Here is a 27,750-nt window from a genome sequence, read left to right on the forward strand (position 1 = left end):
GTGAATCTCCAGTACAGCTCAAATCAAAATATCTTCCAAAGGCCTTAGTTCACACCAAATCACTGTCTGCTGCATGTGGAAATAGCATCTAACTTCCATCACAAAGCTACTTACCACACACTCATACACACACAACACAAATCCTTCTCTTTCTGTCTCAATACGCAAGCTGAGAGTGCAAAAGTGTTTTTTGAGCGTGCAGATGTGTGCTGTGATGGGTGCACTTGTTAGTTATTTATTCCCATTAAGGCCAGATTGGGGAGGATTACCGTCTACACAGGTGGGACCCGTCCAGCCATCTGCACAGGCACATTTAAAGCCTGCAGGGTTGTCATCCTCTACGCAAGTGGCTCCATTCAGACAGGGTGACGACAAGCAGGCATGCTCCACTGCGATGGAGAGAGAGAGAGAGAAAGAGATGGAGGCAGTGACAAAGAGAGAGAGAGAGAAGATGCAGACGCTGTAAGACTTGTGTGATAAGTAAGTGTTTTTCTTGTGACCCAGATAAATGCTCCCAGTGCCCCACTGCCCCAGTGTCACCCTCAGCCACAAAAAACACAAGGACTGAAGTTCAAAGTAAGGCTTTAAATCAAGGAAAATCAGGCAAAGATGACTAGGTTTGTTTATACTGTGTGTGTGTGTGTGTGTGTGTGTGTGTGTGTGTGTGTGTTAACTCACCAATGTCACAATTTCGGCCGCGGAAGCCCTCTTGGCACACACACTGGTACTCATTGGGCTCGGTGTTGCCACACGTACCCCCGTTTTTGCAGGGTGAGTGAGTGCCACAGTAATTCAGGTCTACAGCCAGAGAAACACCAGGGCAGAGAATGAGACAGAGAGAGAGGGAGAGAGAGAGAGAGAGAGGGAGAGAGAGAGGGAGAGAGAGAGAGAGAGAGAGAGGGAGGGAGAATACCATAGAGATTAGCACAGAGGACACAAAGTAACTAAATATGAACAAAATAGTTCACAGAGTGGAGGCAAAAGTAGGGAACAGGGACATGGCGAAAAAAGAAAAGGGAAGAAAAAAAAAACAGGAATTCATCTGAGCTTGTTATCATTTTTTTGTCCTTGATCAGCAACACTGCAACTAAACACTGTACCAGATCGCTACTAACACCCTTTAAATGACACAAATCCACATCCATGGGCCCATCAAAGAGCTGGCATATTACTTAACACTGAAAACCAGTGCATTATGTAAGAGTTGGCACACAGTTGTACACTAAAAAAAAGGCCCGTCTAAGTGAGTGGGAACAGGGTCAGCTTGGGAATGTCTGGTGTTGTGTGGCCATGGCCCCAGAGACAGGGCTGGAGAAAGGGAGCAAAGCAGAGAGATGAAAGGGAGACTGGACGAAAGGAATCAAGAAAGAAAGAAAGAGAGAGGGAGAGAGAGAGAGAGAGAGGGAAAGGGAGAGAGAGAGAGAGGGGGGGTTTCTATTGTGGGCCTGTTCCGCGCTCCCTTTGTGTGGCCTGGGACTGTAGCCGGTCTGCTGAATGGTGGGAGAGCGTTCAGGCCCATGAGCAGCACCCAGCTCACATTCGGCTCACTCAAGGCTATCGGCTTACGCCATCTGACAATGACCTGACCCCCCCCCCCCAACCCCCCTCACAGAGCCACAGCCCACCAGGGCCCCACGCGTGGGTCCCACGCCTCCGCACTGAGACAGCACTGCCTGCTGAGCTTGGAGAGGCGAGTGCTGGTAAAATGATCATTAATACACTTTGGTGGTCTGGGCCTCGGGCCTTTCCTATCTTGTCTGCGAGAGATCATCTGAGCTCTGTAGGTCAACGCCCTTACCACACCTCAGCTGTTTCTTATAATACACACACAAACACACACACACAGTCAGTATCACACTTCTCTTCTCACCTTTGTCACACAACAGTCCACCCCAGTTGGTGTCGCACACACACTTCCATGGCTCCGTGCAGGTGCCATGGACACACCCAGGGAAGGTTTCACACTCGTCGCACAAATTGCCCCTCCAACCGTAGCTACAGCTACAGACACACACAGAAAAAGACACACAAAGATGAAAGTGAGTGAGAAACACTGGAAGATGAAAGAGAACAGGAAATAGTGAACACCACTGAGCAAATACTGTAGACGTTTAATTCAGTTAGTACAACATGAAATCTGGTGCAGCAGTGGAACCGGTGATGTGTGTGTGTGTGTGATGGTGGCATGGAGGAGTGTTCTGGACACTGCGGGTAGGCGGGACTTACATGCACTCGCCGGGCTGCTTACAGGTGCCGTGGTCCTGGTGGCATCCCTGCCGACAGACAGCTGCCAACACACACACACACACACACACACACACACACACACACACACACACACACACACACACACACACACACACACACACACACACACACACACACACACAGTGAGAGAGAGACAGAGCACCGATCCACACTGTAAACCCAAATTGACGCTATGGCACAGGCGGAAGACACCCACATATTTTCCACTCACGTGGCTGTGGCCATGCTGAAAAGGTGTTAAAGCTCATCAGGATTATCTCACACATATCATAAACAGAGCAACAGGAGGTGTGTTGAATAGCCTGTTTATCCAAGATACCAGCTGATAATGGTTTGGTGACCTTTGGCAAACAGTCTACGCATAAAGAACAGGTATTGTGGGCCTTAAGCAACCGTATGTCACATTTAGCTTACGAGCAGGGGACAAGAACTCGTATAGTGTCAAAGACGGGCCACTTTGCTTGACTTGGTCAATGTACATACCAAGTGCAGAAGCATAGTATCAGCTCCACAGATACAAAGTTAAAGAGGTCGTAAAATGGTTTACTGTTCCGTGACCTTTGCCGTAGCCTACTACTCAAGTACATCGCACCAGAGGGTTATATAGTTCATTCAGGAGTCAAGTGTTTCTTTGTTTGTTTGGATTTTACTCCCATGCTGTCAATGCCAGGCAATGTCCTGGCTAACCATTGCAGTGTCAATATTAGTCAGCACCCATGTGATGGGCGCCCGGGTCCCTCCTGCGTGACCCTGGGAGAAGAAGAGGAAGCGGGCCGAGTATTTGCTCTTCCTGTGTCTCTTTACGTCTGTCATCACCATGGGTGGATGCTCAGCGGACGCTCAGGAAGAGAGTCAGTGCAGGATGGAGGGCCGCATCAGAGGATGTCATCGGTTCGCTCATATCCGCCACATTATTTCCCTCATCGGCTTCTATTTTAATCGGGAGAGGCAGATGAGGGAAAGGTAGAGCAAAAGCAGCTCACTGGACACTGTTGTGCTGAAGTGTGGCTTTTGTGAAGCACTCTCCAGAAGAAAACTAAGGGTTCAAAGTATCTCTGTTTGGAGAGAAACTAATTCTGCCCAAATAAATTCCAATTGGTCCTCTTATTCCACCATGACCAGGCATTGATGGCATAGTCGAATTGGAAGGCAAAGAAATATGAAGCAATCAGTAAAACAACAAATATAATGTGCTGGTGGTACACCAAACAGGTGAAGCACTGAACCTCATACATACTCATCAACCTCACTACAACCTCATACAGACTCTCAGTTTTACAGGTGGGACTCACCATGGGTCTAATGAGTCAATTCTATCATCATCTTGGAGTCCTTAATCCAGTCCAATTCAGTCATAATCAGGAGTCCATAATGGACTGTTAAAAAATAACCTAATTTGGTCAATTTACCACTGGTTGTTCATTTACTAATAATTCTTGCTGTCGCTTCATAAAGACTTTTGACAAAATATGCCGTGAATTACATTGGTTCTTCCACCTTTACTTTCTCCCCAATGATGTCTGACTGTCCCAGATGACACTGCATCCCCCAAGGACGCGATCTACTCACCCTCAAGACACTCTGGGCCCGTCCAGCCCTCCTTGCAGACCTTGGTGCCGGCCACGTCGCAGTCGAAGTGTCCAAAGAAGTCGTCGCGGGCGCGGCAGAAGCGGTTGCAGGCGGAGCCGTAATAGTTGGCCTCGCAGTGGAAGCGCAGGCGGAACTCCAGCTCTAGGTGCTGGCCGTGGTGTTTGAAGAGCTGCCACTGCTCGCTCGGGTTCAGCATGGAGGACAGCAGCACGCGCTCAATCAGCTGCTCCCTCACTACAGGACACACGGACACAAACACCAAGGCTATGAGCATCTGTACAACACTGTATACGTAGTACATCTGAAGCATATTTCTAGAAAAGCCCAATATATAAGATGGGTGTCAATACAATTTGGTGCACTGGTACAAGGTGACAAATGCAGTTATATATGCATACATAATTTTCAGTATTAAAAAACATGTATTTTTACACAGGGGTGTTAGGGGTTTTAATTTCTGTTATTGTGCTGAATGAAGAGATGAACTATCCCCTTTCATTTCTCCTTCTCTCTTGTGACGCAGATGCCCTCGGAGGAGTTGCTCTGAATTGGTCAGAGGGGGAAAGGAGGACCAACCAACACAAACATCTTTGAGTGGACGACTTCTTCCTGGCAAAGGTTAAGGTAATCTTCCTGTAAAAAGCCCCTCAAGGTTGGAAACATTACAGCAAGCTTTGGAAACCTTTGCTACTGAGCCGTCACTCATTAAAAAGCCAAGTGCTGTGATGCAGAGGTAAAACAAAAGGGTGGGGGTGAGACAGGTCAGAGCCATGCCATGTTTGTTTCTCTCCTCTTGCTTTCCATTTGTAGTGCCGTGTATTTATGTCTGATCTCTCTCTCTTTCCACTGCTTCTGCCATGTCTTTTTTGTCTGATCCTTTCCTCCATCGCTAGTGCCATGTCTTTTTGTCAGCTCTCTTCATCTCTTACCATCTGCAGCACTCCCACCTCTCTCTCTCTCTCTCTCTCTCTCTCTCTCTCTCTATGGGGTGAGGGCTGCTGTTGACTGGGCAGAGTGACTCTCTCTAACCCTGGGGGAGTTTCCCAGGGGGCCTGTCATCTCCAGCTCACCTCTAATCCCCCACAGCAGGGTATTAGCTCTTACACAGCAGTGTGTGTGTGTGTGTGTGTGTGTGTGTGAGTACAGAAAATCTTTACAGATTATGGCATCACTTTTGTTATTAGTGAAGATGCTTTTAAGAATGTCTAAATGACGTGCATGGCTGTGTGTGGAGATTGTGTGGCTTTGGAAGTGTCATAGTTGTATAATTGATTGACTTTATGTGCCATAAAAAGAAGGGAGGCGGGGAACTGGAGGAAACTGGCAACCCTGGGCTGTCCAGAGATGATGATAGTGCGAGCATTTGAGTGTGTGTGTGTGTGTGTGTGTGCCCGTGCGCATGTGTGTGTAAAAGGAAGGGAGGCAACCATAGTAGTTTGAACTAATGACAGCACAAAAACACAACACTCGTGATGGAGAGATGAGATCATGAGATCATGGACTTAAAACAAAAGAACGAAAAACATCGTCCAGATATTGGAACTAGAGGTGGGCAGCTTAAAGAAGGGAGAGGGGGGGGGGTGCGGACATGGACTCCTTTGTTATCCTAGCAACACCACCAAACCACCATGCCACCCACACAACACTCTCCCCCACCTCACCCCCCTCTCCACTCTGGCCCTTGCCCAGTCTGGCACTGCTCTCCTGGGCTGACGCGGGCCCGGTAGCAGCCTCCACCCCTCCAGTAATGGCTGCATTAGTGCGCTGGCTAATTTCCCCCAGCAGCTTAGAGGTGCCGTGCCAGAAGAGACGAGACTAAATGGGCGCATAATGACGGGTAATTTACTCACTCACAAGCAGGGAGAGTGCCGCTCACACGGATGATCCAGCACTGATGAAGCTGCCCGTGCTTACGATGTCTAATGCACAGGCACGGACTCGCTTTGCGCACACACACACACACCACACCACACCACACCACAGCACAGCACACCACACCACACCACACACCTTCCTTCATGCACTGTGTTCTATCCTTCACCCTTTCCACCCTCTCTCATTCCCTCAATGTATGCATGGTGCAGGATAATGAGGCGGTCGCTAGGCTTCGCTTGTCCTTCACTGCATGCAGGAACACATCGCAAATGAGCATGACACCACTCAGCTTCCTCCACACCCTGCATACAACACTCCCAGAATGCCTGCGAGGAGGCTGGGGTTGAGGGTGGACACAGAATCTTGGAAGTATCAATCACTAACACACACATATGCAGGCACAAACACATACACACACACACACACACACACCCATATACACACAGTTGAACTTTATAAACCTCTGGCTTCAAAACTGTCCACAGATATACGCACTGTGACATTGACTGAGTTAAATGAGTTGGTGAAAGTCAGGGAGGATTAGGCGGCTCAGTTGCGCGTCCTGCTCCAAGGACGAGGCTGCCGAGAGCGACTCCATGCCCGCGATCGGTTGCCGGGCTGCCTAACCACCGGTGCCTGCTGCCGGGGCTGGGCCCAGCCTGCCTCGGTAATCCACACCTGGCTGCATGCGTGCGAGGGGGCGGGGGGTGAGGTGGCGTGGGGTGGGGTGGGATGATTGGCTCTTCGCTACTGATTCAGACATCTGGCCTGGGTCGGCCTAAGCCGCACACCTCCACGGAGCGGATTAAAGGGGAAAGTGAAATAACGTGCTGGGTTGGATGGGGAAATTAGAGGGGGATCAGGAGAATAAAGAGGAAAAAGACATGAGGAGGGTGACACAGAGGGCTAATGGAGTGAAATGTCTGAAGTAAGGTAGGTCACCGCGAGAGAGAGAGAGAGAGAGAGACAGAGAGACAGAGAGAAAGAGAGAGAGAAAGAGGACTGAAGGGAATGAAAGATGGAGCGATAGGGTAACTGATGAAGCACAAAATTTGTTTGTGTGTGACAAATTTCTAAATCTTCTTGTAAATCTGCATAGACAATAAGAGGCATTAGCATATATTATCCAATCACGCTGCATGTGTGATGCACAGATATGTGTGTGTGTGTGTGTGTGTGTGTGTGTGTGTGTGTTTTTGTGTGTGTGTGACCATGAGTAACTGAATGAGTGAGTGAGTGGAAGAAGGGTGTGTAAGGGAATGAGAAACAGAGGGAGCGAGAGGAAACTTGTTTATTTCTGTGTGTGTGTGTGTGTGTGTGTGTGTGTGTGTGTGTGTGTGTGTGTGTGTGTATGTATTTATCAGTCTGTTTTTCTAGGGCAGGCTGCAGCATATTTTCAGGCATGGAGATTTTCCTCAATTATGAGGAGCAACAATCACAGATTGTGGCAGGAAATGAAAGGGTCCATCAGTCTGACCTAAAACTCCCAGAATGCATCGCTCTCATGCCAGTGAACAATCAGCCAGGGCAAGAGGCCCAACTCAGACAGGAGGATGAGAGGAATTTTAACCCCCTTTCATCTCTTCTTTCCTGCACCAGTCTGTCTATTCCTACTCTTCCATTATTAGCTTTCAAGTCCCGTCTCTCTCTCTCTCTCTCTCTCTCTCTCTCTCTCTCTCTCTCTCTCTCTCTCTCTCTCTCTCTCTCTCTCTCTCTCTCTCTCTCTCTCTCTCTCTCTCTCTCTCTCTCTCTCTCTCTCTCTCTCTCTCTCTCTCTCTCTCTCTCTCTCTCTCTCTCTCTCTCTCTCTCTCTCTCTCTCTCTCATCTCCCTATCTTTATCTCTCTGCTTCTTTTTCTCTTTCTTTCTGTCTCTCTTTAACACACACACACACACACACACACACACACACACACACACACACACACACACACACATATATGCGGTGCATTCTTGTATTCCACTACATACACTGCTTCCAGCTCACACTTAAGATTGATTTGCACACTGAATGTGAAACTGGCCATCAATATTAACAGGATACTGTGTTGAGGCAGGCAGTGCAAGGGCTACAAAAACAGAGAGAAGACAAAGAAAATGGATCTTACCCTGTTCGGTTTCATTGTCGTGATCGAGAGCCTCCAGCACCAGGGAGAAGGATTTCTAGAGAGAGAGGGAAAAAAGAGAAGAGAGAGAATGTGTGTTAGAGAGGGAGAGAGTGTGTGTGAGCATGAGAGACAAATCCCAGTGTTACTCTGTAAAGCAAGGGTTGAGCTGCCATGACAAAATGTGCCACCGGTGAATCTGCTGTTTTGGCAGGATTGGCACTGTACCCTTTCCTCAGGCAACAGAGCCCACGGCCGAAGCCCATGGCACAGCCAGAGGGGGTGCAGCAGCTCAACAGATGCAGCAGACCACATCATCATCATCACCAGGAACATTTACATTCCTCAAACGCGTCAGCCTCTCCTAAATTAACCTCCACTCAACCAACCCACTCCCACACTTTTTTTTGTTGGTTAAAGGGAAAAAAATGCTAACGATTTCCATAATAATAAATAATGGCCATAAAATGTGCGAATATGTGCATTACTATCCATATATCAGGCGCGAGGTGACCGAACATTAACCCTGTGGGTCTGCTGTGGCGTTTTAAATTGCGTACCAGGGGACGTGTGTGTGTGTGCATGACAGGTTTATAGGGCGAACCAGGGCTGCAGACGCGAGGGAGAGAGAGGGAGAGAGAGAGAGAGAGAGAGAGAGAGAGTGAGCGTGAGAGTGAGAGTGAGAGTGAGAGTGAGAGAGAGAGAGTGAGAGAGAGAGAGAGAGTGAGCGTGAGAGTGAGAGTGAGAGAAGGAAGACGCTGCTGGAGATGGAGCCGTAGTCCAGCAGACTGGATCTTCACCTGCTGCTGCCCAGCGGCCAGGATTAATAGAGCCGTAAAGAGAGAGAGAGAGAGAGACGGATAACTTAATACCCAGCTTCAGTCTGATTCACACTGAGAGATAGCAGGAGAACAGGAACAGTGAGAGAAAGGAGAAAAGGAGAAAGGGAGATAGAAAAGAGTGAAAAGAGACCAAAAAAATGAGTGAAAGAAGAGCAACAGAGATGAATAATTCAGCTCCACACCCATCGCCTCTCCGCCGACGCCTGCGTCTGCCATGCAAATAGCACAGGCTGGCTGGCGCTCGCTCGGCCGGCGGGGTTCCTCTAACAGGCGGGCAGCATGTGTAGTCACGGACGCCTCGCCGAGAGCCCACCGCTGCGGAGACGAGTGGAGAGAGCGAGCGAGCGAGGGAGGGAGGGAAGGAGGGAGGTGTGGAAGGTGAGGAGAAGAGTGTGAGGAGTGGAGAGAAAATGAATGGGGCTTGTCGGCTGGAGGGAGATGGAGAGGAAGATTGAGGAAGGACAGCGGTAATGATTGCTCTCCCCCTGTCTTGGTCATACTATACGCCTCACACGCAAACACATACATACAGAACAAAACACATACTCTGCAGGCTGTCAAATACAGAGGCTGAATCATCCACATGCAGAAGCATAGCCTCCAGGTCTGAGCAGCCCTGCACCTGGACCAAAGGCCCCCCAGCCTGACAACCCCCCCCCCCCCCCCCCCTCCTCAGCCTCCCCACTGGAAGTCTCTCTCCTAAGTCAACAGTGATAAACTCAACACAACTCACACCATTATATTCGCCAAATGTTTGCTATTTGCCCTCATACAAACACCAGTGATGCCCCACCTCTCTCCCTCCCTCTCTCCCTCTGTCTCTCTCTCTCTCTAACACACACAGAGTGTAGACGCAGTGGCAGCAGCAGGGCCCAGAAGGATTTCCAGAACCTATTCAGCGTCAAACAGCCACAAAGATAAAGCCCCATCTCTCCATCTCCATTGTCAAAACAATGCGCTCCTCTCTCGCTCTCGCTCTCTTTCTCTTTCTATTTCTCTCTCTCTCTTTCTGTCTCTCTTCCTCCCCTGGTCCCTCTCTCTCTCACTCACATTCCTGCATTCCTGGATCGGATATCCCCCCATCCACAAGCGTCTGAGTCACAGATGGAACAGATAGAATGCATAGAAGACTTACGGGCTCTAATTTCAGACAAAAACCCAGACACACGCACGCACACACGCACGCACACACAAACACACAAAGAAAGAGAGAGACACACACAAACACACACGGCAAAGCAATACCAACCAACAATTGGTTAACAAATATAAAAATTGTCCTTGAAAATGTCTTCTTTGCTTCCCGTGAACTATTTGTGGCATATAGAGATGCGTATACAAGGCATGCATTGTTACATCCTGGCCAAGATTCTTTCAGGAATAAATTAATACTAATCGTAGAGAGGATGCAGTGGCATAGTTCCCTTTGCATTTATTACTTAACGTAAAACTTTATAATGGGTCTATTTAAGGTCATGTAGCATATTTTAGAATATGGACATAACTAAATTAATTACACTAATGTAGACAAATAATGGAGTTTATGATATTGGATCTTCAGTGTGACCTGTTGGTTTGAGGTTGCAGAGGAGCCTCCAGTCCTCAGTGCTGTTGGCTGGCTGAGGGGTTAGTAAGCAGGTGTGGTACCATGAATAGATTGTTCCGGCAGTGGGCTAGAATCTGCAATGCCCATTATTGTTGAGGCTTTGGGACATCCCGTCAGAGGAGATGAGGCAGGCCAGCGAGGTGGGGTAGGAAGTGCATCATCACGCGCAAGATCAAACATCAGAAAACACTACAAATACACGGACGCGCACACATAAACACACACATAAAAAACAAACAAAAACAAAACACACATAAAACACAAACACACACACACATGCGCGTACGCACGCACACACACACAATGATCTCAATACTGGCCTACTTCCAGCACTCACTTGCCCTCCACTCTTTTCCTCTCCTCCATTCTAACCCCCCATAGTCCTCTTTCTCTATATTCGCTGCATTTCTCTCTTTATTCTCTCCATCTTTCTCTTTTCCTCCTCCTCTTCCCCCCACTCCCCCTTTCTCTAACTGCCCGCAGCTCTCTGCAGGGCCGAGATTAAGCCCCGGGGCGTGTCTAGGTCACGCGTGGGCAGGTGAGTCACGCTGACACTCAGGATGGGCGTGCGGTCGGCCGGTGCTGTCCATCACGTCCGAGGTCAGGGGCAGAAACCAGAGGCGTAAGCACCGCGGCTCGTGCCAGCCATTCTGACCCGACGGAAGTTTAGATCAAACAATCACGGGGCGGAACACAGCCGTGACTCACCCTGCGAGGCTGAAAAGGTAGTGTAAACAATGGCCTGGGCCTGGTGTCGCTCATGGCAGCGGTGGATCTGCTTAATGGCTGCCTGGTGCTCTGCCTGCGTCTGGCAGAGTAAGGTTGGGTGACGGGCTCATACCACCACCATGTACAACACAGAGTGGCAGTTTATACACCAAGTGAGAGACTAGTACACAATTGAAAGCTCTGATGTTATATCAGATGAGGTGGAAAGGCAAAGGAAACAGACTTGCTTAAGTGCTGTTGACTCTAGAGCACATGTGCAAAATGTGAAGATGGATGCAATCACATAAGAGCCGTTCACATTACTAAATAATGACGTGATCAAAGCTTGATCAAATTACAGATGAAAGCATAACTGTAATAAAGCCCAGCCAGACTTCAACAGACCTGTTGAAACATCTATAATCTGCCATAGGGCCTCAGTAGTGTAATCTTATCACTCAACTAACAACCTCTCAGTGGAAATAGTTAATTTCCCACCCTGGCTGTATGTATGCATGTAGTAATGGTGACATCCATACAGGTATCAATTTTAGCCCAGACACAAAGTCCTGTCTACCACATCTGAAACCTCTGCCACCTGAAAAAAATTCCACCAACGGCAACTGCTGATAAGTTGCAACACCTGGCACATATCAGCCACAGACATCCGGTTTGTGCACAGATAAGAAAGAGTTTGTTTAGCCAGGCAGCTATATACAATCAACAGAACTATAGGCATCCAGCAACAGATATGCCATAGATTCCACCAGATGGGGAGCGCGGGGAGCATCAACTATTAAGGGATGTAACGTACTCCAAGATATAAGATAAGATATAAGATTTAATGAGGCTGCAACACACTGATCTGAGTAGCCTAGCTAATTTTCATTTTTATTGGAAGACTTCAGTATGACAGAATATAGGGGCATTTTGTAATTTCGGGTGTGTTGGGGGGGGGGGGGCACTGTATGTGTGTGTATGTGTGTGTGTGTGTGTTGTGAGAGCTGTAGCTTGGGACAGAGAGTGCAGTCTGATTTACGTCATTCCTCTCTCTACAGTTTTCCTGAGTTCGGTGGGAAAATCTCCCAGCCGGCCAAAAAACCGGGATCACCTACTCACACACGCGCATGCATGCATTCGCTCGCACACAGACACACACACACACACACGCACGCACGCACACATATTCACGGATCAGTCTTCCATTACCAGGCAAACTCCAACATGTCACCACATCTAAAGAGCTTATCAGGAAGAGAAAAGGCTTTGCTAAACTCCCACCACACACACATACAATTACAAACTGTATATGTAAACAAAACACACCCATTGCCTCTAAAACATCTTCCCAGGCACAGAAGTAAATGACAAACATAATTTTGCCAGTACACAATGTCCCCCACCTCTCTCCCAGCCCCCTCTAACTACAACCATGACACACACACACACACACACACACACACACACACACACACACACACACACACACACACACACACACACACACACACACACACACACACACACACACACACACACACACACACACACACACACACACACACACACACACACACACACACACACACACAGTGAAGAATAACCTGATGACAAACAGCAGCATCAACAATAAAAACAGGGTATGTGATAAGATCATCAATAACAAAGCTGTGATATTTTTACAGTACAGAACAGTCGGGGACATTACAAAGCAGAATGTGAGGTGTGTGGTGCCTGGCTGTTGTTATTGGTGTGTGTTTGTGTGTGTGTGTGTGTGTGTGTGTGTGTGTGTGTGTGTGTGTGTGTGTATGTGTGTGTGTGTGTGTGTGTGTATGTGTGTGTGTACTAGTACACAGCTGAGAAGGTGAGACAGTTGTGTGAAGCGTAGCAGTGACTGCAAAGGTATTCCATCGCTCTCATGAGTCACATCCTGTGTCTCCACTCCTAGCTGGGCCATTATTCTGCAGCCTCATACATTTCCGTTCTGGTGTTAGGCCCACTTTCTTGGAACACCAGGTGTCTCGCTCGACAGATTAAAAGCGTTTTATCTCGCTTATTAAAGCCTGGTAGAACCAATTATCCGTTAGCGATGTCCCAGTGATTCATCTCCTTCCCTTTTAAGTGCAAAGAATAAAGTAGCTCAAATATTCATGCGACATAATGGAACTTCAAAGTGCCATTAACATCGAGGGATCATATAAAATGACACTTAGATGGATAACGCAAAGTCAACTGTCTAGCAGAAATATGAACCACTGGGTGTGTTTTACACTGCCTTGTTGAATTTGACAGAGTGTCTGTTTCCAGTTCATTCATTCGCCAGGTACATTTGCTAGTGCCCCAGGCAGACATCACAGCAAATTCTGACATCTGTGTTCGTTTAACAGCTCAAATCATATGTGCTGAAGAGATTTGCTCAAAATTAAATTCTGTGTACGTGGAGGGGGGCCGAGGGGGCTCAGGTCCTGCTCTTGTCCGATGGCATATATTAACAGTAAGCCACCCAGCAAACTCCTTTAATCCGCACAGTCTTGGGCTGCGACCCAGCAGCCATGGCACGCCTGCCGGAGCCTGAAGGGTCTGACCAACAGCTAGATTCTCCAACCAGAGCCATGGCTGACAGAACCAACTGATGCTTTAACCAGGGAGGCCACAAACGCTGGCTGAGGGAGACGAGCAAAGAATAAACTGGATAGAGGACAAGAAAAAAAGAAAGGGAGAGAGGAGGAGGAGGAGAGCTTCACTGGCAGTATCCAATCTATGGGTGGATGCTGGCTCCCAGATGCTGAGCAGTAAACCTCTATGAGATGTCCCTCCCAGGCAGAGCCCTGTGGGACCCAGTATGTTTGTATGGAAGGACAAAGACACCAAAACAACAAGAGTATTAAAGTAGCCATGAATCACGCAAATGAGCTTCCTCTCGTCCACCCCCAGCCCTTCACCCGCTCCTCTTTCATTAGATGAACAAGACCGCTATTTACAACCTCCTCAAGATAACTACTTTTGTTAAGGATCATTTTCCTCTCCCCCCACCCCCCTACCCCCCTTACTTCCATCTACTTTCCCTTACCCCACTGGAAAATCCTCCATTTCAGTCCATTTGTATGTCTCTCTGTATTGCTACTCTCTCCATACTTCTTTCTGTAGATCTTTGTTCACTCCATATTTATCTCCCCTTTCTCTCCCTCTCTTTCTCTCTGTCTGTCTCTCAAATATGGACGGGAGGATATCCCGGCTGAGCCAGGCTGTACAAACACAGCCCTTTGCAACAGGAAGAGCTCTTAGCCCACACAGAGGAATTTCCCCCTCTCTCTCTCTCTTCCCTCTCTCCTCTCTGTCTACATCTCTCCTTTTTGCTCTCTCTATCCTTCTCTCCCTCTCTCATAAACACACACACACACACACACACACACATCTACACACTTGCTGACTGACACACAGCCACACATACTGTATGTACCATATGTAGACGCTATAAAATAATAAACACACCCAGAAAATGCCGTTACAGTTCCCTTCCTTCGCTTTCTCATGTCCGTGTGTTTACCTTGCCTCTAATATGGATACACATCCCTCACTAAAAGAAAACAAGACCCTCGGGCACCCTCTCTCTAGAAACTTCTCACACCCTCTAAGCACACAGAGTGCATACTAGTAAGCTAATCGCGGCGCAGACTCTCTCATCACTGTAAACATTTGCTCATTAATGCACGTGTGCGCGCCTTTTTATCTACTACTTAACTTCAAGAGCACACTATAGCTTAGCATTGCCATGACAACCGCACTCCAAATTGGTTGTCATCATAGCTCATCCATGTGACATGGGAAAGTCCAAGGCAATCACCAAGGCAACAGGGAAATTAAGCTTCAGGGTGTGCTTAAGCCGCAGGTGTCCAGTTGTGAGCAGGTGTTGCGATGTGTCATGCATTTATGTGACAGTGCTTGTGTATGTAGATGAGTATATATATCGCACAGTATATATGCGGGAATGTACCCATGAAGGCAAAAATCGGACTTATCCTGTTAGCTTATTCTTTCAAACCATCCTCTCATCTGAAGATATAGACTACTTCTCTATCTTCTAACATCCTCTCATCTGAAGATATAGATTACTTCTCTATCCCTACTTCATATTTCTTTGTGTAAGAACATCAATATCCTTCTAATCTTGCTTTCAGCTCAGAAACGAGATAGAGATGGCCACTTAGAGCTGGTGGTTTGGTAGGTTGGTTGGTAGCTTTTGTGTCACTGGCAGCTCAGTTCTGTGTTGCTTGCCTTGTCTGACCGATATTCCTTTATACACTCTTTACTATAAACATACAGGCATGCATGCAAACACACACACACACACACACACACACACACACACACACACACACACACACTTCACACATCAGGGAACTCTGGGTGGAATTAAATAATCAGGAGGCCCTCAAACAGTAGCCTACTGTGCAATACTGAGATTAACATTTGGTGCTAGGCTCCTCCACATACATACATACATACATACATGCATGCATACATACATACATACATCCCCCCCTCCCCGCACACACACACACGTAAAACACAGGACACACCCGGAGTCTGCTTGTGATCCCCTTCAGCCCTGACCCCCTGCTTGACCCCAACCTAATAAGCACATCTCTCTGCTCTTCTTCTCTGGTCCCCCTCTCTTTTTGTTTGCCTTTCATTCCAAACGTGATTACAGCTGGCCCCTATTCTCCTCTTCTCCCTCCCTCCCTCTCTTTCTGTCTCAGTCCCGCCTTTCCCTCACTCTCTCTTTGTACCACTCTTTCTCTCGTTTCTCTCACTCCTCCCTTCCTTTCTCTCCATCAGTCGTTCCCGCTCTCTGTTTCCAGTAACCCCCCCCCACACACACACACACACACACACACACACTCCACACGCCCGCCCCCCTGCCACCCATCCCATCCCGTCTCAGCGCGAGCCTCTTCCTGGGTTAATTGCCTGGCTGGAGGTTAGGGCTCCTTGGGCAGGAGAATGGCCGGGGCTGGGTGTGTAAGCCTGGAGATGGGGCAGGCCTCCGCCACCACCGCCGACTCCGACTTCCGCAGGAAATTACCTCGTCTGGCTCAGCCACTTACTGTGTGTGCGTGTGTGTGTGTGTGTGTGTGCGGACTGTGTATGCATGTGTGTGTGTGTGTGTGTGTACTGTGTATGCATGTGTGTGTGTGTGTGTGTGTGTGTGTGTGTGTGTGTGTGTGGACTGTGAATGCATGCCAGTGATTCGATATATAGGAACGAAACGTAGGTCAAATGTGTTAGAAATACAAATAATATGAGGCTGAGGAACCCTCGTTCAAACACACCTCAGGAGATGGAGTGTGTGGACACAAAGGAGAGAGGTGGGAACTGGTGGGTGGGAGAAAGGTGCTGCTTGAGTGACTTCTGGAGGACGAAAAGATGGGGAAAACAGAGAGAAAGAGGGGGGGTAAGAGAGAGAGATGATGAAAGATAAAAGAAACCAACAGACCTCTGAAGCAGAACAAGAGCTTATCGATGCATTTTATAGAAAATCTTAAGCCTGGTGCCACCACAGTAGACACACTCACTCATTCACTCTCTCACACACACACACACACACACACACGGCTCCAAAGCGGTGTCCGCCCCCCCCCGTCCCCATCAAGGTGATCATTGCAAAGCCTCCACTCCTTTTCCCTGCCCAACCTAATATAGAAACTTCCATTTCAATCCAATTTGCACACAAATGAAATCATTAATCCAAGGCATCCCCCGAGACTACTGTCCCCAAGGTTATTAACTTATCTGCACTAAACATATCAAGTAATTCTTAATGGAATTAGCTTTGTCTTGGTGGATAAGCATGTGAAAGCACACAAGTGTGTTCCGACCTCTGTGTGAAGTTACATGTATGTGCCTGGGGGAGCTTTAGATATAGAGGGGGAGAGACAGAGAGAGAAAGAGAGAGAGAGAGAGAGAGAGAGAGAGACGCTGAAAGAAGGAGAAGAAAAAATGTGGTAGGTGCACTCCCTTGCTCCAATTCTATAGTGACTGCACCCGGTGGTTCCCAGGCAGCAGGAATGCCAAGGTAACCCAGTAGCAGAATCTCCCGGAATACAAAACACAACAGAATAGAGCAGGATCATTTTACAGCCCACAGAAACCTGCCTGCATCGACACACACACACCCACACACACACACAGTTCCTCTCTCTTTCCGAATCACTGAATGCACACACACTCACACACACATTCAGTAAGGAAATCACCCATTATGACTAACAGTCCAACTATCTTAACATACTGCGTTCAATATGCACATAACTTTATCGTTCCACACACTTAGTGATGTGTACCTAATGCAGCCCCAACCTGATACCCCATGTCCTGACATGAAACAGAACCATACAGGTTATCGCTCCCATTTGCATTCTCCTCTATCCCCAGCTGACAGACCTGTCAGGCCAGCTTCTAATACCATAAGCTATTTACTTTCTTCACAGCACTTAAAAAGTGAGTTTATACATAACTATCGTCACCACAATCTCAATAAGACTGATAAGTAGCAGTCTATCGAACTATAAGTAGCAGTCTATCATCTTTATTTGGGGCGGAGGAGCAGGCTGAAAAATGGGCTAAAAATACTCTGTCCCTAAAAAGGTCCTGCCATGTCGGCCATCCTGAGACATGGGAACAGCGCAGAATGGGCGCAGGACATCCTGGGATTTTCAGGATGACTTCACTTGGAGTGGTGCTCTTATCCGTCATCACGGAAATGCCGGGAGCCACTCTCAGCCGCTCGGCCTTCAGCTCAGCTCAGCGTGGCGCGGCGCAACGCGCGGTGCGGAACGGCAGCCAAAGCCTCCCGACTCCTAGAAGCGCTGCGAGCGGCACCGCCAAATAATGGCACGTTAATGCCGTCGCACCCACACCCACTGACACACACCTCCCCGAGGAGATTAACGGAGAAAGCACACAACATGAGGCCGATATAAAAGCGAGAGGCAGAGTCTGAGAGCAAGAAAGAGAGAAAAGAAGAAAGGAAGAATGGGGGGAGGAGGAGGTGGAGGTAGAGTGAGGGAGGGGATGGAAAGCGGTAAAGGGAGCTCACCTTTCCTCATAATGACTGCACTCACCTGTTTGTCTCTTCACCTGGGGCTGTGGGATCCTGATCTCTGCCCCCCGCACCCCCCCCCCCCTCACCACCACCCCGGTGCACAAAGATGGCCAGATAATGCTGCTCTTTCAGCCACGGCGCTCCCCATAGAAATCCATTCATTCCCTGGCCCAGTGGCGGCCTGCATCTCCTCTTCCAGCCCCCTGAGTCCACCCCCATCCCCACCACGGCCTCGCCGCCCAGCCCTGAAACCCATCCAGATTGGCTTTCTGGATGAGAATTTTCTCACACTCTGATCTGCCACTCACACACTTTACCCCTCCACCTGAGGACACAGCCAATGTGGGACACACTCACACTTGCAGTTACATTTCTGCACACACACACACACACACACACACACACACACACACACACAGAGACCACTGTCTTGCAATGATGACCACAAATATATTGGTATACGCATACCCACACACCCACAAGCCTTACACACACTCTCACTGAAAAACACAATAACCACAGGCAAGAAATGGTAAATCATGTCAAAGCTTTCCCAAACATTTCATTGTCTGCTATTTAATTGCATTACTCAGGCAATAGCAAAGGCCACGTTACACAAGCAGAAGGAAGGATGATCTCTTCGTCCTTTTTGTCTTTCTTTGACTCGTTGTGTATGGATCAGGTAAGAGTGTGTGCACACGTGTGTGCGTGTGTGTGTGTGTGCGTGTGTGTGTGTGTGCGTGTGTGTGCGTGTGCGTGCGTGCGTGAGTGTGTGTGTGTGTAAGTGAGTGTGTGTGTGAGTGAGTGTGCGTGTGTGTGCGTGTGCGTGTGCGTGTGCGTGTGCGTGTGTGAGTGTGTGTGTGTGTGAGTGAGTGTGTGTGTGTGCGTGTGAGTGTGTGTGTGTGAGTGTGTGTGTGTGTGTGAGTGAGTGAGTGAGTGTGTGTGTGTGTGTGAGTGTGTGTGTGTGTGTGTGAGTGAGTGTGTGTGTGTGTGTGCCTCTGAATGCCAGAGGGCCTCTGTTGGGACACACAAACCTGAGTGCTGCAGTGCCTGGACAGCTGGCCTGCAAAAGATTAAGTCCCCAGCATTCGAGCAAAGCTCCAGTCAGCTTTGAACATTATTGAAAACATTATTACAACCCAATATAAACACAATTATGCACGTAATATCAGCTTTCGCACCACTCGTTATGATCCCTTCCTTATGAGCAGACATTCGCCCCCAAAACCCAGAGGTCATAAAAAACAACCCTGTCCCAGACAATAATAATGACTTCTCAAAACAAGGAAGTAAAACAGTGGTGAGGGGAGACACAAACAAGCCCCCTGAAAAGCCCACAAAACAATAGGACATCAGTCTGGGGCTTGGCGGCCGAGTCATTTCCAGGGGATTGGGTGCCCTCCACGACTGGTGCATGGCTCCAGAGCCGTAGACATTAATTACAGGAGGAGAGCCAGCAGAATGCTTCAGATGGGTGCGGCCGAAGGGATGAGGCTCCCCCGGGCCAGCACACTGGGAGCGTTTGTGTCTCCTCCAGCCAACCAGGCACGGGGAGAGATGCACTTCATTCCTCCCTCCACCCCCACCAGCCAGCACCACCACCAACAACACCACTCCTCCCATCCAGCCCTCCTTTGGCTAATCACAAGGGCTTACAACAATGCATTAGAGACGTTTACCACAAGGAGCTCCAGAGCCAAAACCAACATAGGGGTCTACTGTTTGGTCAGGATGCTTTATTTGGGTGTGTGTGTGTGTGTGAAGGGCATGGGAGTGGAGAGTAGTGTGGAGATGTGTGTGTGTGTGTGTGTGTGTGGGGTGCCTAGTTCAACTCTGCAGTGGTAGAATTCCTTTGGTTAATTTGTTGATTGTTCCTCGTGGTGTCTCTGCCTTCTCTTGGCTCCACTGAGGGAGCGGGGCAAAGGGGAAAGGGCTCTGGTGGCGAGAAGTTGGGGCAAGTATTGATGCACAACCGTGGGCCACGGCCAGCCACGGCCATTAGGGCCAAATTGTAGAATTAATAGCCTGACAGTGTAATGAGGAGCCTAGCGCTGTCGAGGCCTGATAAGAACCCAGCGGGATCGATACAACCACCAAACACAACAGGACTGCTAATAACAAACACAAACACAGAGCCTTAGAAAAGACTTTGAAGTAAGTAGGATTAGCATAATAGATAGGATAGCAATAATACACGGAGAAAGGCACCTAGTAATGGATGCTAAGCAGGGAACATGATACAGTGAGAGAGCAGCACAGAAGGCAAATGAATTCCAAAGTGCCAAAGGGAAGAACAGGCATCCAAGCGATGACCAAGGACACACAAACAGGGCCTGTGGATGCCTTTGAGATAACAACTAAGGTGAGGGCGAGGGACAATGAAGTGACCGAGGCATTTGAAAAGCAAATGCACTGGGCATGTCTTCCACTGCAGGCTGTCTCAGGCTAGCATGGCAAGCACTATTTGCCTGGATGAAAATCAATCATTAAAGCCTGTGTACAAACTCCACTAGAGTTTCAAGGACAGACTGAATGGATTTCAGGGCATAAAACCACTCTCCGCAGTGATTGAAAAGCAGGTACATCTACGCATGAACTCGTTGAGTCCTATCATTAAGTCTGGGTCATAAAGCCATTGGATCAGAACCGTCCCACATTACATCAGCCTGCTGAGAGAATAGCATGACATCATCTCAGATGAAGTGGATGTTTGGCTCATGTCCATCCTGGCACATATCAGTCCATCCTGCCCTCTCTCTCTGCCTCTCATCCTGCCCTCCCATTCTCTCTCTCTCTCTCTCTCTCTCTCTCTCTCTCTCTCTCTCTCTCTCTCTCTCTCTCTCTCTCTCTCTCTCTCTCTCTCTCTCTCTCTCTCTCTCTCTCTCTCTCTCTCTCAAGAGGAACCTCCTGACTCATCTCCCCTGACCTCCTTAGGGAGCACTAATACACCTTCCCACTCTATCTGTAGTGACCCCCGCAGCTATCTTTAGTTCTCGGGAGTTTCACTCTCGCTCCCCACCAATCCACTCTAATCAATGAGTGTGAGGCTCAGTTTAATCAGCTTAAAGACCCTCACTATGGACAGCCAACTGCTGAGATGATCACTCCGCCGGCTCCCAAGGTCTCTGTGCCCGGGGGTCGGAGCAACAGCGCCCGCTCTGTGCCACTGGAGCGCAGGGAGGAGGGGACGAACTCTCTGCCCCATTGATAATGTGACATTTTGACTCGTCAAATGTCAACAGAATGGAACACTGACGTGTTCCTGAGGGGACTGCACAACACGTGCAGAGACAGTAATCAACCAGAGCACTGAACTTTCCTCAGACAAAAACATCCCTAATGCGGTCACACATACGTTCATAGGAAACTTCCATCAGCTTTGGCAAAACACCGCCTTTCCAGATATGTTTAAGTCTTTATTGCTAATCTACTGAGGAAAATCAATTGTCCCTAATTGGGAACAGAGGATGATAAGCGCAAATGTTCTGCAGTATGCAGTATTTCATGGCTAAGTCATTTATATTAATACAATGAGCTGGTGGAGGGTTACGCTAACAAAAATATTCAAAACCCATTAGTGCAAAGAAAACACCATTAATCACTGTGTGGAGTCCAGTTGTAAAACACCATTAGTTTCTCCCTGAATTGAATAATTGGTATTTTGTCTGTAGCTCATGTATTTTAATCACTAACCATCAGGATGACTTAAAAAGAATAGCACAATCATAACTTGAAACATTTCCATATTTAATTAAATGTTTGATTGCCATTGGAACCCTGGGAATGATATCACCGTAGACAACATTATGTAAGGGTGGTTTCAACACAGGATTATCTCCCTGATGGTTCCGCTCAATCACAGTTGATGATGCTCTGCATGCTCTGCCATGGATTCCTACCCAACCTCAGCAGAGCAGCTGTTAACTTTGTCCACATACCATTGTGTCTTCATCATATCTTATTAACAGGCAATGAACTGATCTCCTCTTGACTGGACCATATTGAGCTACAGAGGATGTTGTAGTTAACAGGTCAGTAACAGGATGTTAGTCATCAGAGATGCATTGGTACTCACTGGCCAGGCGAATGCAAATGGAATGACGATGCGGCCATTGTTTCCTTCTCCTCCGTCATGCGTATGGTGGTGAAGAGAGTGTGAGTTGCCCCCAAGGACTGCCGTGCTGCCCGACCCAAACGTACACGTTCCAGTGGGGGCCACCCGGGCCTGGTACTCCTTTAGGCAAGCACGGAAGAAGGTGTCACATTGGTCACTGACGGGGCAGCGCTGTCCCCTGTTGGACGGGAGGTCACAGCACTCCCCATTCTGCAGAAGGCCCTGAGGGTTCTGGAACTGTCTGATCTGTACCTCAAACATGCCCACCGCACACACCAGCTGAAAGAGACAAGACAGCATTTTGTAACTAAGAGAAAAGATGGTTGTTTTCACTAACAATAACACGGAGACACTAAATCAATTGGTGTTTTCAGCACATTTGTCAGCAACCAAATCAGTGCCAGAGATGCAACTTACAGTCACATTTAAACATTTTCTCCAATTAATCACACATATTCAGAAGGATAGGCCAAACTACCATCAGCGGTTTGACAAAGATATTTGAACTTAAAAGCTCCTCGTTTGGGAGCCCACAATTTAGCCATGCTGGTAGTTCTACCACCCAGATCCCACTTCACCACAGGGGAGAGCCGAAAAATATTAATGAGTGTGGTCTGGGTGGTGGAGAATGTGCAGATAAATGATGACCTTTGGTGGAGGATTGATGGGATGCTGCAGAACCGCAGCGCCCTCTTAAACTCGGAAGATTTATATAATGGTTCTCTTTAGCCTGCAGGAGGGTTACACCCATTGAAAAAAACAATTTGTCTTTCTCCAGCCCTCTCTCTTCAGACACACACAGCACAACACAAAGATACCAACCAACAAACACACGCACACACACACACACACGGGCACAGACACACGCACACACATACGCACACACACACATGCACACACACAATATCTATACATGACATGTTTACTTGAATAAAAATGAATGAATAAAAAGCCACTTCATTAAAAGTGAACTGAGTCATGTCTGTACAGGATGATGATCCCGCTTGAAGGAACAGGTCATGGGGGGGCAGAGCTGCTTTGTGGACGTATCCATCTGTGGCATGCAACGGCAGTAGCAGTCTCAGGAGTGCAATGTTACATTACACGGAGCGACACCCATCCCACGACTGAGCCACATGAGGACAAGCTCTCCAATCTGGTTAGAGTTCAAACTAAATGCAGTTCTCCTCCTCGCAGACAGAGCTACAGAAACAAGAGTCGCAACAGGACACGGGGAAACAGAGGCGGCAGATCGTATCGATTCACGGCACTGTCTGCCCACAGAAGCAGGAGGAAAAATCGAATCGCTCCGTCCAAATGGACAGTTACAATCCCGCTGCTTCCATCATCCCCTCCATCTGTGTCTTTATCTGAGCTTTATCTGTCTCCATCTTCTCCCCGTAGGTTATTTACATCCTCATCCCTCTCTTTCTCGCCTCCCTCCCTCCTCTTTGTATTCTCTCTCTGTCTGTTCTTTTCTCCGGTGGTTGTCACTTCCTCCCCCATCTCCTCTGCACTTCTGTCTTTATTGTTGGTCTGTATTGATATCACTCCCTCCTTTTTTGGCCCGTCTCCCAGGGGACAGTAACCACTGGGAACATGGTCACCACCTCTCCTTCCATCTCTTTCTTTCTCTCGCTCCTCTATTCTCTGCCTTTGTTTGAATAGCGTGCCCAAACTCTCTCCCTCTGTGTGCTCTCCTTTCCCCATTGTTGTCATTTCTCGTTTCATCTTTCGATCTCACAGATAAGAGGTCAAGACATGCGCGCACACACACGCACGCGCACGCGCACGCACACGCACACGCACACACACACACACACACACACACACACACACACACACACACACACACACACACACACACACACACACACACACACACACACACACACACACACACACACACACACACACACACACACACACACACACACACACACACACACACACACACACACACACACACACACACACACACACACACACTTCTTTCTGCTAATAAGCTCCACTGAGACTTTTGAGAGCCTAAAGCCCTTGCCAGTTACACCAGCACACTTGGACACCTACATGGATCACGGTCATGGTCAGACACCTAGACTGTGAACAAAAAAACAAAAAACAAATACACTCTCAGGCTTTTTGAAATACAAGCACAAGCACACACACACACACACACGCACAAACACAAACGCGCACATACACACGCATACACACGCACACACGCGCACACACGCGCACACACGCACACACGCGCACACCAATGTTGAAGGTGTAGCCCACCAGCACACACCCATAGAGAGAATCACAGAGGGCTCTGCTGAATGCGTGGGCTGTCAGCTCTCCATTGCCGCATGGCACACTGTCCAACTCCGGCTCCTCAACGCGGCCACTTCAAACGAGCGGTGGACAGAGCCGCCAGGGCATCACTCTCCATCTCCCTTTCTTCCTCTCCGTTTGCCCCCCTGCCATGGCCATTCCCATCATACCTGAGTTTCAACACCCCCCCTCCTCCTCCCCTCCCTGTCCCTCTCTCCTCCCTTCACAGTGTCTCCAAGCTCAGAAGCTGAGTCCATTAGGGGCCATTAAACCCTTCTAATGTCACACACTGGCTACAGTGTTCCAGCTCCCCCAATTCTCCAGACTGTGCTTAACTCAAAACTGAATACTGCAACATTCGACCGTGCTGTGACTACAGATTCCTTTTGAGCCAACACCGGCAAATAGCACTTGAACTTGACACTGACTCCAGATGGTTGAGCATTGTTCAACTGTGCCTTATTCAGACAATGTATCCTTACACAAGAATGTATAAGGCAATAAAGTAAAAAAAAAGAATGTAAAAGGCAACATTCGGCTCATTAATTTCTGAGCAAAGTAATGTAACTCAAAATATCTCCTGTCTTCATTCAAAATGCAATTACACCATGCAAACTAGCTATTAATATGGGTCTAGATATAGTCAATTTTGTGCTACACTCACTGTACAATAATCAATTAATGACTTATCCTTACAATACTTTAAATTCTGCACTATTTAAATAACTTCACCGATTCCAATGTTTCAACATGCCTTTAATTGTCCATCCAGTCCTATTCTTCCTCATACACTGTCTCCTGAAATCCGGTTATCAATTGAGACGACATAATGCTACAGTTCACAGAGATGCGTCGATATGCACTGCTCGGTCTCATTCATAGTGCTACAGTCAGATGTGCTCTGTTAAGCCTTTTATCACAACTCTCTGACGCTCACTTGGCTGGCTCCTAGCTCTGCAGTGTGTGTGCCACCGCATTGGAGAGGTGTTCATTATCCAGCAACTCCCTACATAATGGACGCTCAATTATGTCATATCTTATTCTATGCATTAACCCAACATCTAAATGGATGAGGTGTAGTGAGGTGCGGCTTACTGATAATGACAGAAATGTGAATCTCTGTGCAGCACAGAGGCTTCTCTGGTGCAGTCGACAGACCGTGTGCTACTATGGATTGCACAAAGGGAGCACATTGGGCTATGGGAGGGCCACATTCACACGCTCCTTGTACTTTGGAGAGGTATGCCTGCACAGCGGTGTGCTTCTAAGCATACACATATGCCATCGCTGCCCTCAAAGGCAACTCCTGCCTCAGACTGTGCCCCTGCCGTGAGACGCTGGTTGTCTCAACAATTGAACACAGGCACTGGCTGGGGGGAGCCCAAGACCGAAAATAGTACCCGGGGCCAGGAAACACACACACACACACACACACACACACACACACACACAGGTCTGTGGTGAACATATCTACTGACATCTCCATGACCTGTGTGCTATGCTGTTATGTATTATTATAAAATAAGGATGGACTATTCAAATTTGTTGGATTTGTGAAATATCCGCTACTGTATTCCTGTTCATCAGATGCATGGAATTTTACTAGACATGATCTTAGACTGGTAATGATGCAAATACTATGTAATTGCCTTCTCACCTTACGTCTCACCATAGACAATGACTACCTTGATTAAAGCTATAAAAAAAAACAATTAACCGTACATAAATGAAAATGCAGAGAAAATAACATCACAAAGTATCAAAATAAAACTGAACAGGTAAAATATTATTTGCCCTTTTAATCCTTTAACTCAGTTACGCAATATAGTAGTTACATGCGTGCTGTTTTTCGTCTTCATTGTCATTTCTACATCTTAGGTAGACTATAAAATGTGAATTTGTAACTCCTATACACTAGACCTGCTGCATTCAATGAAACGTTAACGTGCAAAAGAAGGGATATGCCCGTCTATGGAGCAACAAGTGCAACGCATGATAAACAAGCTGGCGCTACAACAGGTGCTATCGGTCAAGTTCACACAAAAAAATCCGACAAAGAAGAACATAAGAATGGCCTTCTCTGTAAGTCCAGTTTGCAAAAAATACACACACACACTAACTAACAAAAGTCACGGTAGGGTTAAACGACGGCTGAAAATAGCGCTTAATCGGCGGCTTACCTGTGACTGTAAAGCGAGAGAGACAAGAAAAAGCATGGTCCTCGTCTGTCCTCGTTCCTTGTGTCTTGTTGTTCTTAGGCTATTTCCCAAACCTCTTCCCCTCCTGATTTGACCCCTCTCTGCGTCTCTTTCCATAACAAGGGCTAAGCTTGGTGGACTTAAACCGTGCGTTCTGGAAGGGTGGAGAGTCCCGTTTCCTTGGTTGGTTCTCATCGGTTCATTTACGGTTTGGTCATCGTGATGGTCAAAGAGATAGTGGCGGTAGAGGTGGTAGAAATTGTCTGCAGAGGTGGTCAACCTGCCTGGTTGCCTGAAACCTACACTTAACAGTATCCAGGGTGGGTCTTCTCTAGGGAAAACACTGCCCCCACCACTGCCTTCTCTGTTCCCTCCACCTGCCGTTAAGAAGCTTTGAGTGTCCGACCTGCTGGTTCAGTGACTTGAGCTCTCATCCCATTTACTCGCTCACTCTTTACAACGCGACTTTTCCCCCTGCGTTTAACCCCCGCACGCTGCAGCTTTCACTCGGCGCGCCCAGAAGACTCGCAGAGAACAAGAGAACGGAACAGATCCCCACAGCATGAAAGTGGAGCTGTGCTGAGTGCGGGCGTGCGCTACTGTGGAAGTGAGAGTCTGGACGGTGCACTTTGTGGGAAAAGCGGTGCGGAGCGTTTCGTGTGTGAGTGTGAGGAGGGTGTGTCCTCGGACAGGGGATATCCGTCAACTCTGGCTGGCTGTGTGCAGTCAGCTGCGCTCTGGTGACATCTTTTAAAATGTCATGTCACAGGTAGGCATAGATTGTGGCACAGTCTCTGACACAACTGACAGAATCACATCGATGCATTCAGCCTTGTGAAGAACAAAGAGTCTCCTGATTTTAAAATAAAAAAAAAAACACACAATTTCCAGTTGACCTAATTTAATTAGACACATATACTTAAACTGGGTTCAAACCAGTTCGAACCACGAAGACTATGGACTGACATCTAAAGTCTCAATACGTTTTTCACGGGTGTGTTGTCCTATTATAGAATAATGGG

At 48.0% G+C, this 27,750-nt stretch overlaps 1 protein-coding gene across 3 annotated transcripts in view; it reads right to left on the reverse strand.

Annotated features, from left to right (window-relative positions):
- LOC143121600 (uncharacterized) overlaps positions 1–27,341 on the reverse strand; it is a 34,164-nt gene extending 6,823 nt beyond the window's left edge. For 2 of the 3 annotated variants that reach the window (XM_076282035.1, XM_076282034.1), the window contains exons 1-8: positions 26,711–27,341; positions 22,173–22,490; positions 7,840–7,894; positions 3,838–4,092; positions 2,227–2,287; positions 1,871–2,001; positions 679–798; positions 270–389 (exon numbers count right to left, since the gene is read on the reverse strand). In XM_076282035.1, the coding sequence (XP_076138150.1) occupies positions 270–389; positions 679–798; positions 1,871–2,001; positions 2,227–2,287; positions 3,838–4,092; positions 7,840–7,894; positions 22,173–22,490; positions 26,711–26,923 (1,273 nt within the window). In that variant the 5' untranslated portion in view covers positions 26,924–27,341. The remainder of the gene's footprint in view (positions 1–269; positions 390–678; positions 799–1,870; positions 2,002–2,226; positions 2,288–3,837; positions 4,093–7,839; positions 7,895–22,172; positions 22,491–26,710) is intronic. The other variant, XM_076282036.1, reaches the window with a different exon arrangement.
- Positions 27,342–27,750: the final 409 nt, after the last annotated feature.

This window comes from Alosa pseudoharengus, unplaced genomic scaffold (assembly GCF_046254945.1).
Source record: "Alosa pseudoharengus isolate Yale_2024_CS ecotype anadromous, Long Island Sound unplaced genomic scaffold, YU_APseudo_1.1 YU_APseudo_1.1_scf_13, whole genome shotgun sequence".
NCBI classification, from domain to species: Eukaryota; Metazoa; Chordata; class Actinopteri; order Clupeiformes; family Clupeidae; genus Alosa; species Alosa pseudoharengus.